The sequence below is a fragment of the Salvelinus fontinalis genome, chromosome 30, assembly GCF_029448725.1.
Source record: "Salvelinus fontinalis isolate EN_2023a chromosome 30, ASM2944872v1, whole genome shotgun sequence".
NCBI classification, from domain to species: Eukaryota; Metazoa; Chordata; class Actinopteri; order Salmoniformes; family Salmonidae; genus Salvelinus; species Salvelinus fontinalis.
In genome coordinates this window covers 24,316,779-24,327,668 of record NC_074694.1, presented here as the reverse complement: position 1 = coordinate 24,327,668, position 10,890 = coordinate 24,316,779, and the positions used below count along the sequence as shown (strand labels likewise).

At 39.5% G+C, this 10,890-nt stretch overlaps 1 protein-coding gene across 2 annotated transcripts in view; it reads left to right on the top strand.

The window, feature by feature from the left end:
- The first annotated feature begins 184 nt into the window (after window positions 1-184).
- The window catches only part of sgca (sarcoglycan, alpha), a 15,089-nt gene continuing 4,383 nt past the window's right edge, over window positions 185-10,890 (top strand). Inside the window, exons 1-5 of one of the 2 annotated variants that reach the window (XM_055890131.1) lie at window positions 185-2,008; window positions 2,403-2,531; window positions 4,561-4,709; window positions 7,181-7,250; window positions 10,307-10,505. In XM_055890131.1, the coding sequence (XP_055746106.1) occupies window positions 1,972-2,008; window positions 2,403-2,531; window positions 4,561-4,709; window positions 7,181-7,250; window positions 10,307-10,505 (584 nt within the window). In that variant the 5' untranslated portion in view covers window positions 185-1,971. Of the gene's footprint in view, window positions 2,009-2,402; window positions 2,532-4,557; window positions 4,710-7,180; window positions 7,251-10,306; window positions 10,506-10,890 lie in introns of both variants that reach the window. The other variant, XM_055890130.1, reaches the window with a different exon arrangement.

Below are 10,890 nucleotides of genomic sequence, written 5' to 3'. Positions count from 1 at the left end.
TTTACACTGAATATTTTGGGCACTTTAGGACCCTGAAGAAATCCAAACCAGCACGCATCAGATTACTGTGTCCAATGATGATGTATCCTTTTTATATCGTCGCTTCCTGCATTCACTAGTGCCTGTCTAGCCTACACGTTTGATGGCAATATGTTATACAATGTTTTAGCAGTAGTCGGTGATATCCTACATTATTGTGAGGGCGTAGAGTAGACTATGCCTCTTAGTCTGCATCTAGATAATGCGCTCCATACTGTGCCAGTCCAATGCGTTTTCCCTAGCTACGAATAGACTGTAAATGAGCTATCTCAGAATATATAGGCAGATAACGGTTAACATAATGACCATTAATGTATTTTTATTCGAATTTACAACAGATGGAACCAAGAAGCAGAACTCCCATTGAGATAGGCCATGTTGTGCACACACCCTGACGCATACAGTACATAGCTGCATTTTCAATGCAGCATAAGGCTAACCTAGTCTACTTTTTTTAATGATCCGTGATATAGTTTAAGATTACATAGCCTAAGGTGTAGGCTAGATATAGTAGCATAGCTACATATTTGATTTAATTCACGAAAGCCACTGGAAAGTCAGTGATATCAGTGTGAATAATATAGAATGGCCCATCAACCAGCAGTTACATTTTTAGAGAACATAGAAGATACATTTTAAGGGGTGTTTCAGTAGTAGAAATTAAACAGTAGAGTGACAGTAATCTATTTCATAGCTTTTATTTGTTTTATTTTTTTGTTAATTTTCTCCCCACATATTTTGTGGAATCACAATTGCCAGATAATTAGGAGGATTGTTTGAATATGATGAATGGCAATCTTTACTGAACAAAAATATAAACGCAACATGTAAAGTGTTGGTCCGATGTTTCATGAACTGAATAAAAAGATCCCAGACATTTTCCATATGCACAAAAAGCTTATTTCTCTCAAATTTTGTGCACAAATTTGTTTACATCCCTGATAGTGAGCATTTTTCCTTTTCCAAGATAATCCATCCACCTGACAGGTGCGGCATATCAAGAAGCTGATTAAACAGCATGATCATTACACACGTGCACCTTGTGCTGGGGACAATAAAAGGTGCAGTTTTGTCACACAACACAATGCCACAGATGTCTCAAGTTGTGAAGGAGCGTGCCATTGGCATGTTGACTGCAAGACTGTCCACCAGAACTGTTGCCAGAGAATTTAATGATAACTTCTCAACCATAAGCCGCCTCCAACTTCGTTTTAGAGAATTTTACAGTACGTCCAACCAACCTCACAACCGCAAACCGTGTGTATTGTGTCGTGTGGGCAAGTGGTTTGCTGATGTCAATTGTGTTCAACAATGAACACAATTATATTTTATTGATGGCAATTTGAATGCACAGAGATACCGTGACGAGTTCCTGAGGCCCATTGTGAGGCCCATTTTTTGTGTGTCTGTGACCAACAGTCATGTGAAATCCATAGATTAGGGGCTAATGCTTTTTTTTTTTTTTGGTTGTTTTTTTCTTATGAACTTGAACTCAGTAAAATCAATCAAATTGTTGTATGTTGCGTTTATATTATTGTTCAGTATAGTTTTTTCTACCATTGTATAGGAGGGGTGGAAGACTAGGGGAAGGTGTCAACGTGACACAGTTAGACAGGGAAGGCAGACTACACGGCTAGTATTTTTATTATACCTCAAACCTACAGACATGCAGGCACACACACACACACACACACACACACACACACACACACACACACACACACACACACACACACACACACACACACACACACACACACACACACACACATTCAGACAGACAAACACACACACACATGTACTCACACACACACTTTAGGAAGTTATTACTGTATAGTGTGTGGGTCAGAAATAGCCCTGAAGAGCCTGGCTGACTGGGAGTGACTTAGCCCTCCTCTCCTCTTGGCCCTGTCAATCACAGCTCAAAACAAGATGGCAGACTGGACAGGCTGGAGATTTATTTTAATAGGCAAGGTTAAGTATTTGTTACTTTATAATAGTGAATATGACAACATTGACAAGCGGTTTTATTATTGACAAAGATCACTTCTTCTATAGCTAATATAATTTGTGTTTTATGATGGATATTTTAGAGAACTTACCAGTGATTAAATATAGTAGGTGTCTGACAAGAGGAGTCATATTGTGCTGCCAGTATATATACAATTTTGAAGTTATATGACATCATGTGAAATGACAGAAAATATAGTTTTAACAGCTATGCTGCGTAGTGGTGTGGACATGGTGTTTAAGTGCAAATCAGTTCAGTGTCCAAGTTTCATGTTATTTGTAACCTCATGTAACTTTGCCATATCCAATAGTGATATCCTTTGGTACTTGTGCTCCTATCTACATGTACGCAGTGTGTGTGACCAGTGTACTGGTGGTCAAGGCAGACATCAAGGCTTATACCCCTGTGGGACAGCTGTTTGTGTTCGAGCTGCAGAGAGAGACCTTCCAGAATGAATTTGAACCCTTCCTGAAACACTATGGTAAGGCTGAGATTTCAGTAAGTCACCTCTTAGTGTACAGTTTAACTTTCCACTGGGCACACCACGTCATTTCAACGTGGGTAATATTTGGTAGATACATGTACATTAATCAATGAGATTCCAACCTATCTTCACCCACTCAAAAAGACTGCCAAAAGTTTGTTGAATTCCAATGTGTTATTATGTTTTCAACCATCTAAAAGCACAACCAAATTCCAATGAAAAAAAATGTCATATTCTTGGTTAATTGTCACCTAATTGTGTTATCATTGTGCTTTCAACCATTTAAAGGCACACTAAAGTTCAAATAGGAATACAATGTCAGGTATTTAGTTTATTTAATACAACAAGCTTAATGTGTTTTCACTGTGCTTGATCTAATAGCACAATCAAATTACTTGGATTACAGTTAGTTGAGATTACATTCAAGTATGGTATAAATGATCAATTCTGTTTGAGATTCTGTGCAGATTAATAGAGCAATTGTGAAGATTTCCACAGACCTGTGACCCTGAACATAAGAAGACATTTACTGTTACTGTATCCTCATAATGTGTCCATGGCTGTGTTACTTATTTGAAGGTTGGATATATACTGTTACATTAGTTTGTAAGATAGCCTTAACATTTGGGTATTTACTGTCTTCCAAAGGTAATATTGAATTGTGTTTGGTTGACAACATAACCAAACATCAACATTTAAAAGAGATGTATCTACTGCTTGGATAGTTCCATCTGAGCCACTGGCTTAATCCTATTCTTTAACTTTTATTTTTGGATGAGATGGAGACCTGAATCCAGAAAATAATTTGTTAACTTGTCGAGAAGTTAAAAAACTATTTACTGTATTGCAAAAGTTATATTAAACTGTGTTTGGTTGTCAACACAAACAAATATCAAGTTTTAAAGGAGATGTATCTTCTACTTGGAATGCTCCATCTGTGCCACTGAGACTGGTTTTAATTCCAGTTTGTCTACAAATGAAAGAATAGGACTAAATCAAATCAAACTTTACATATACTTTAAATATAACTTGATTTGATCTAATCCTATTATTTCACTTTTATTTTTGGTTGAGATGGAGACTTGAATCCAACGTATTTATTATTAACATGTAGATTCCATTTGAAATCAACCAAAGCTTGAAACCCTAGGCCTATATGTATTGTCTATTTTTAGTTGAATCCTGGGCTGAATTTAAATAACAGCTGTTGATGACTTCCCAAATGATATAGGCCTAAATAGCATCTTTGATGATATACGACTGATAAGGTTTGGTTTCATTTCATTTGCTCTGTTGAACCTACACTTAGGAATGACTTCGATAGCAACAGTGAATCTATTAAGTGGATATTTTTCAACAATTGTTCCCATGATAGCACATTGGTGACAGCCATTGAAAAAGATCAAAGCTAAGCAGGGCTGGGCGTTGTTAAAACCCTGGATGTGAGACTGGAGGGATAACTGTAGATATATCAACTCTCCAGTAGGAGGTGCTGTCCAGCCTATTGTATTCTTATAGTGGATATTAAGTTGAAGATCTGACATGGTTTCAAAGGTACAAATTCAACATATTTTATACAAGGTTTGTCTATTTTAAAAAATGATTACCATGATGACATAATCCTGTGGTTGAAATTTGAAACTCAAAACAACAGTTGATAACTTTAAAAAAAATCTAATGTATTTTCCACGTAAATTGACACGTCACAATATTTTGACAAATTAAGTTGAAACAACATTGATTTAACTAGTTCGTGCCCAGTGGGTTGAAGCTTGTGGTTACTAATAGCAATAATCTAACAATGTAAAGCCTTCCCAATGAATAGATATAAATGTTGGTTGTTTATTGTAATTTCTTCATATTTTTACACTTAAAGCTTTAATACATGTATTGTTATGTCCCAACTGACATTCATACAACAAACCAGCGGGTATCATCAGGTAGGTGTCGGTAAGGTTGAAATGATATACAACCAACAACCATAATGCGTCTCTCTTCTCTCCCACTCTCCCATTCTGAAAAGCAGGGCGGGTCTACAATGATCCCATGCTGTTTAAGTGCAATATGCAGTCCTTCCCGGACCTGCCTGGCTGGCTTCGATTTACCCAGAGGCACCACTATGATAACGGCTTCCTCTACGGCACCCCACTGGCCCAGGGAAAGAGTATGATAGAGGTACACAGAGCAGACTCATCAAATAGGGGTGCTCTGAGATACACACAGATTGCGTCCCAAATAGCACCCTATTCCCTACATAGTGCACTACTTTTGACCAGAACCAGGTTGGGGATAAGAGTACCATTTGGGATACAGTCACACTGTCATGAGGATCTAGTTTATAACTTCTCTCGGTTGAAATATGTATGATTTTGCATTGAAAAATGTTAAACATATTTGAAGCATGAATGTGAAGGATATTTCTGGGCACAGTATGTAGCTTGTAATGGTCTAAGGATAAGATATTTTTTATTTAACCAGGTAGGCTAGTTGAGGACAAGTTTTCATTTACAACTGCAACCTGGCCAAGATAAAGCAATGCAGTGCGACACAAACAACAACACAGAGTTACACATGGAATAAGAAAACATACAGTCAATGTGGCGAATAATTACAATTTAGCAACTTAAACAGTGGAGTGATAGATGTGCAAAAGATGAATGTGCAAGTAGAGATACTGGGTTGCAAAGTAGGGTATGTTTTTGCGAGGGTATGTTTGGCAGCATGAGTGAAGGATGCTTTGTTGCGAAATAGGAAGCCGATTCTAGATTTGATTTTGGATTGGAGATGCTTAATGTGAGTCTGGAAGGAGTGTTTACAGTCTAACCAGACACCTAGGTATTTGTATTCTAAGTCAGAACCGTCCAGAGTAGTGATGCTGGACGGGCGGGTAGGTGCGGGCATCGATCAGTTGAAGAGCATGCATTTAGTTTTACTTGCATTTAAGAGCAGTTGGAGGCAATGGAAGGAGATTTGAATGGCATTTAAGCTCATCTGGAGGTTAGTTAACACAGTGTCCAAAGAAGGGCCAGAAGTACACAGAATGGTGTTGTCTGCGTAGAGGTGAATCAGAGAATCACCAGCAGCAAGAGCGACATCATTGATGTATACAGAGAAAAGAGTCGGCCCAAGAATTGAACCCTGTGGCACCCCCATAGAGGCTGCCAGAGGTCCGGACAACAGGCCCTCCGATTTGACACAGTGAACTCTATCTGAGAAGTAGTTGGTGAACCAGGCGAGGTAGTCATTTGAGAAACAAAGGCTGTTGAGTCTGCCGATAAGAATGTGGTGATTGACAGAGTCGAAAGCCTTGGCCAGGTCGATGAATACAGCTGCACAGTATTGTCTCTTATCGATGGCGGTTATGATGTTTAGGACCTTGAGCGTGGCTGAGGTACACCCATGACCAGCTTGGAAACCAGATTGCACAGCGGAGAAGGTACGGTGGGATTTGAAATGGTCGGTGATCTGTTAGTTAACTTGGCTTTCGACAGAAAGGCAGGGTAGGATAGATATAGGTCTGTAGCAGTTCTGTCTAGAGTGTCTCCCCCTTTGAAGAGGGGGATGACCGCGGCAGCTTTCCAATCTTTGAGGATCTCAGACGATACGAAAGAGAGGTTGAACAGGCTAGTAATGGGGGTTGCAACAATTTCGGCAGATCATTTTAGAAAGAGAGGGTCCAGATTGTCTAGCCCTACTGATTTGTAGGGGTCCAGATTTTGCAGCTCTTTCAGAACAGCAGCTATCTGGATTTGGGTGAAGGAGAAATGGGGGAGGTTTGGGCGAGTTGCTGTGGGGAGCGCAGGGCTGTTGACCAGGGTAGGGGTAGCCAGATGGAAAGCATGGCCAGCCGTAGAAAAATACTTATTGAAATGATCAATTATTGTGGATTTATCGGTGGTGACAGTGTTTCCTAGCCTCAGTGCAGTGGGCAGCTTGGAGGAGGTGCTCTTATTCTCCATGGACTTTACAGTGTCCCAGAACATTTTGGAGTTTGTGCTGCAGGATGCACATTTCTGTTTGAAAAAGCTAGCCTTTGCTTTCCTAACTGCCTATGTATACTGGTTCCTAACTTCCCTGAAAAGTTGCATATTGCGGGGGCAATTCGATGCTAATGCCGTACGTCACAGGATGTTTTTGTGCTGGTCGAGGGTAGTCAGGTCTGGAGTGAACAACAGGCTATATCTGTTCCTGGTTCTAAATGTTTTGATTGGGGCATGCTTATTTAAGATTGTGAGGAAAGCACTTTTAAATAATAACTAGGCATCTTCTACTGAGTGAGTGAGGTCAATATCCTTCCAGGATACCCGGGCCAAGTCAATTAGAAAGGCCTGCTCGCTGAAGTGTTTTAGGGAGCGTTTGACAGTGATGAAGGGTGGTCGTTTGACCGCAGACCCATTACGGACGCAGGCAATGAGGCAGTGATCTCTGAGATCCTGGTTGAAGACAACAGAGGTGTATTTGGAGGGCAGGTTGGTTAGGATGATATCTATGAGGGTGCCTGTGTTTACGGATTTGAGGTTGTACCTGGTAGATTCATTGATCATTTGTGTAAGATTGAGGGCATCAAGCTTAGATTGTAGGAGGGCCAGGGTGTTAAGACATCCCGGCCATCCTTTAACATCTCACTGTTTCTCTTTCCATTTCAGATCACAGTGATTAACAAACGGAGCTATGACTCATTCAGAGACAGACTGATCATAACGATTGACCCTCCAGGTGTGTATTCTGTGATGGGAGAACAGTTCTGGGAAATAATATATTACAACATACTATCGAGTCTAAACATCCAAAATGGCACTAGTTTTTTTTACCAAGGCTCAAAATGGCACCCTATTCCCTATATGAGTGATTCTACAGAAGTGGTGTGAATTGCTGTCCCACCCCAAAAAAGTATCCAAACATCGGCAATAACAAACATATTGTTCAACTGATATTGTAACGGAATTTTCATCCGAAGAGGAGGAGCAGGGATTCAACCAAAACGCAGCGTTGTAACTTGACATGATTTATTTAAACAAGACAAAAAAACGAACTATACTTGATACTAAACAAAATAACAAAACGAATGTAGACTGACCTGAACGTAAGAACTTACATGTAACGAAGAACGCACGAACAGGAAAACCAGACTACACAAAAGAACAAACGTACAAACAAACCGAGACAGTCCCGTGCGGCGCGACAAACACAGACACAGGAGACAACCACCCACAACAATCAATGTGAAAACACCTACCTTAATATGGCTCTCAATCAGAGGAAATGAAAACCACCTGCCTCTAATTGAGAACCATATCAGGTCACCCTTTACCAACATAGAAACACATAACATAGACTGCCCACCCAAACTCACGCCCTGACCGACTGACACATACAAAATAACAGAAAACCGGTCAGGAACGTGACAGATATAGTATAAATTCATTGTTTATACACCTATATCTATTGAGAGGTGGCTGTCCCAAACCCTGACTCCTAAACTTCATGTTTGAAAATTAAGCAATTCATGATTATTATTTTTTAACACTATTATTTCAATAGAACATATTGAGTTGTTCTATTATTACATCGAAAGATACTGATCTAATAATTATTTTTGTTTATTTCACCTGAAGTTGGTGGCACCTTAATTGGGGAGAGTGGGCTTGTGTTAATGACTGGAGCGGATAAGGTGGAATGGTATCAAACACATGGTTTCCAGGTGTTTGATGCCATTAAATTTGCTCAGTTCTGGCCATTATTATGAGCAGTTCTCTCCTCAGCAGGCTCCTGTGGTTTAGTTTTTAAAAATCTTTCTCTGAAAAATGCTGTCCCCACTTTTGATGTCACTACAGAAACACACTTTAAAAGAGTTTAGAATGAATGTCCCTTAAAACCCTACACATATCAGGTGATGGGATTGCACCCCTCTCCACTATGGCCACAGTAGTCTGACTGCAAGCATTTTGGAGAGAATTTGTGAGCAAGTTGGAAATATGTAAAGTATGGTTTTGGGACTAAAGTATATGTTTGCTGGGATGTACATCTGTCCAAATGAAAGATATGTTAGCTATGGGACCTCTTTAAAGTCCAAAATCAGTCAAAAATGATCCAAACCGAAACGATCACAACCGAAACAATTGACACCATAGAGATATATATCTTTGTATCTGTGCCATTATGGAGTCTATGACAGCACGGGCAGCACCATTAAGGCTATCTCCAATTTAAAGTTGTGTGCACTATACTCTACCAACTGAGCTACAGAGGACCACCATGTGGACAAGTGCACACTTCAGGAAAAAGTGTAGAGTATTGAGATGCATAGCAAGCACTGGGCTCCAAACATCCAAAAGCCCAAACATTGACATATATTTGGCAAAACACAGACGTCTATAATGCTCTACTGTACTGAGCTCTACTGTACTATGCTGCACTGTACGCTACTGAGCTCTACTGTACTCTACTGTACTGTATGCTACTGTGCTCTACTGTACTGTACTGCACTCTACTGGGCTCTCATGTACTCTACTGTATTGTACTCTACTGGACTGTACTGTACTGTACTATACTGTACACTATCATACTGTTCTCTACTGTACTGTACTCTACCTGATTGTGTTCTGCTGTACTGTACCGTACTGTACTGTACTGTATTGTACTGTAACCTACTCTACTGTACTCTACTGTACTGTACTATACTGCACTGTGCTCTACTATATTGTACTGTACTGTAATCTACTGTACTGCAACCTACTCCACTGTACCCTACTTTCCTATGCTCTACTGTACTGTGCTGTACTGTGCTGTACTCAAGTTTACTCTACTTGAGTTTATTACAATTGAAGAAGGGCCCATGGACTCTTGATCTATTTGGTCTTTAAGTTGTCATGGTCTCAACTCACTGGGTCTGGATCTTGGGACCAATGTCTTGGTATAAATATTGGTCTTGGCTCCTGGATAGTCTTTGCTTTACAAACCATAAGCAACCCAATTTGAAGAAGACAATGCGCTCTGATCATAAGCTGATCCCTCCTAACCCATAGGAATCGCCACCCAGTTGACTACTTTTAAATGGTGGAAGCCCTCAATGGCAATGCCTATACCAAAACGAGTTAGTCCCATCTAGAGCCCTGTATTATGATTATGATTGGCATTTGACACCAAAACGCCTGTTATTTTGCCAAAATAAAGATAGGTAAATTTAAACATTTAAAAAAATAATTAATTAGATGCATAAGTAATTCAATCAATTAACAAGTTTCAGATTCATACAATCAACAAGGAACATTTTACAGAGAACAATAGAGATTATATTTCTCTAAATTAAATTTTAAGGTTTTGAAAACCAACTTAAAAATAATATTTTTACTATTTTGTTAATTTGGTATGCAAATAAGATTTCTAAAATGAATCTGTAATAGAAGGTTAATCAAAATGATCACTAATGAGCGTGGTGCTAACTTTACTGCAACTTTTACACTATGCTAGTAGTGACACATTTAGTGGGGTGGTAAGGTATTCAGGTAAATATTTCAAATATTCAATACAAACAGTGTGTGGATATGTTTATCTGTCATATGTTAGAAGACATATGTGCTTAAAGTTTGGGAGAAATAGGATACAAATGGGATTTTTTTTTTCAACCCCCGATTTACACAACTTCTGTAGAATGACCGGTATAGTGCATATAGGGCCTGATCTAAAGTAATGAATTGGGTGCCATTTCAGATACAAACAGTGACAGCAGTGAATACTGGTTTATTTGTTTCTCCCATTGGCCTTTCTTTCAGCAAAGAGAATGCCCTACCAGGCTGAGTTCTTCATCCCACTGAGGGAGATTGAGAAGGTGCTGCCCTCTACAGTTCAGGAAGAGATCAGGCAGGATATGATGAGGATGTGGAAGACAGACAGGCTGGACTTTGTCAATATCACGTCTGCGTTGGACCGAGGTGGCCGTGTCCCACTGCCTCTGGCTGGACACTACGAAGGGTAAAGAAGTGTCAGATTTCAACTGTCGCTAACTGTCACTTATACTAGCTCTCAACAGAGAGCATCCCAGACCAGAAGGAGAAGTACACTGAATTCACACTATTCATTCCCCAACTAGGCCTTGTAGTGTACATGTACACTACCGTTGAAAAGTTTGGGGTCACTTAGAAATGTTCTTGGTTTTTAAAGAAAAGCTCATTTTTTGGCCATAAAAATAACATCAAATTGATCAGAAATACGGTTTAGACATTGTTAATGTTGTAAATGACTATTGTAGCTGGAAACAGCTGATTTTTTATGGAATATCTACATAGGCAAATAGAGGCCCATTATCAGCAACCATCACTCCTCTGTTCCAATGGCACATTGTGTTAGCTAATCCAAG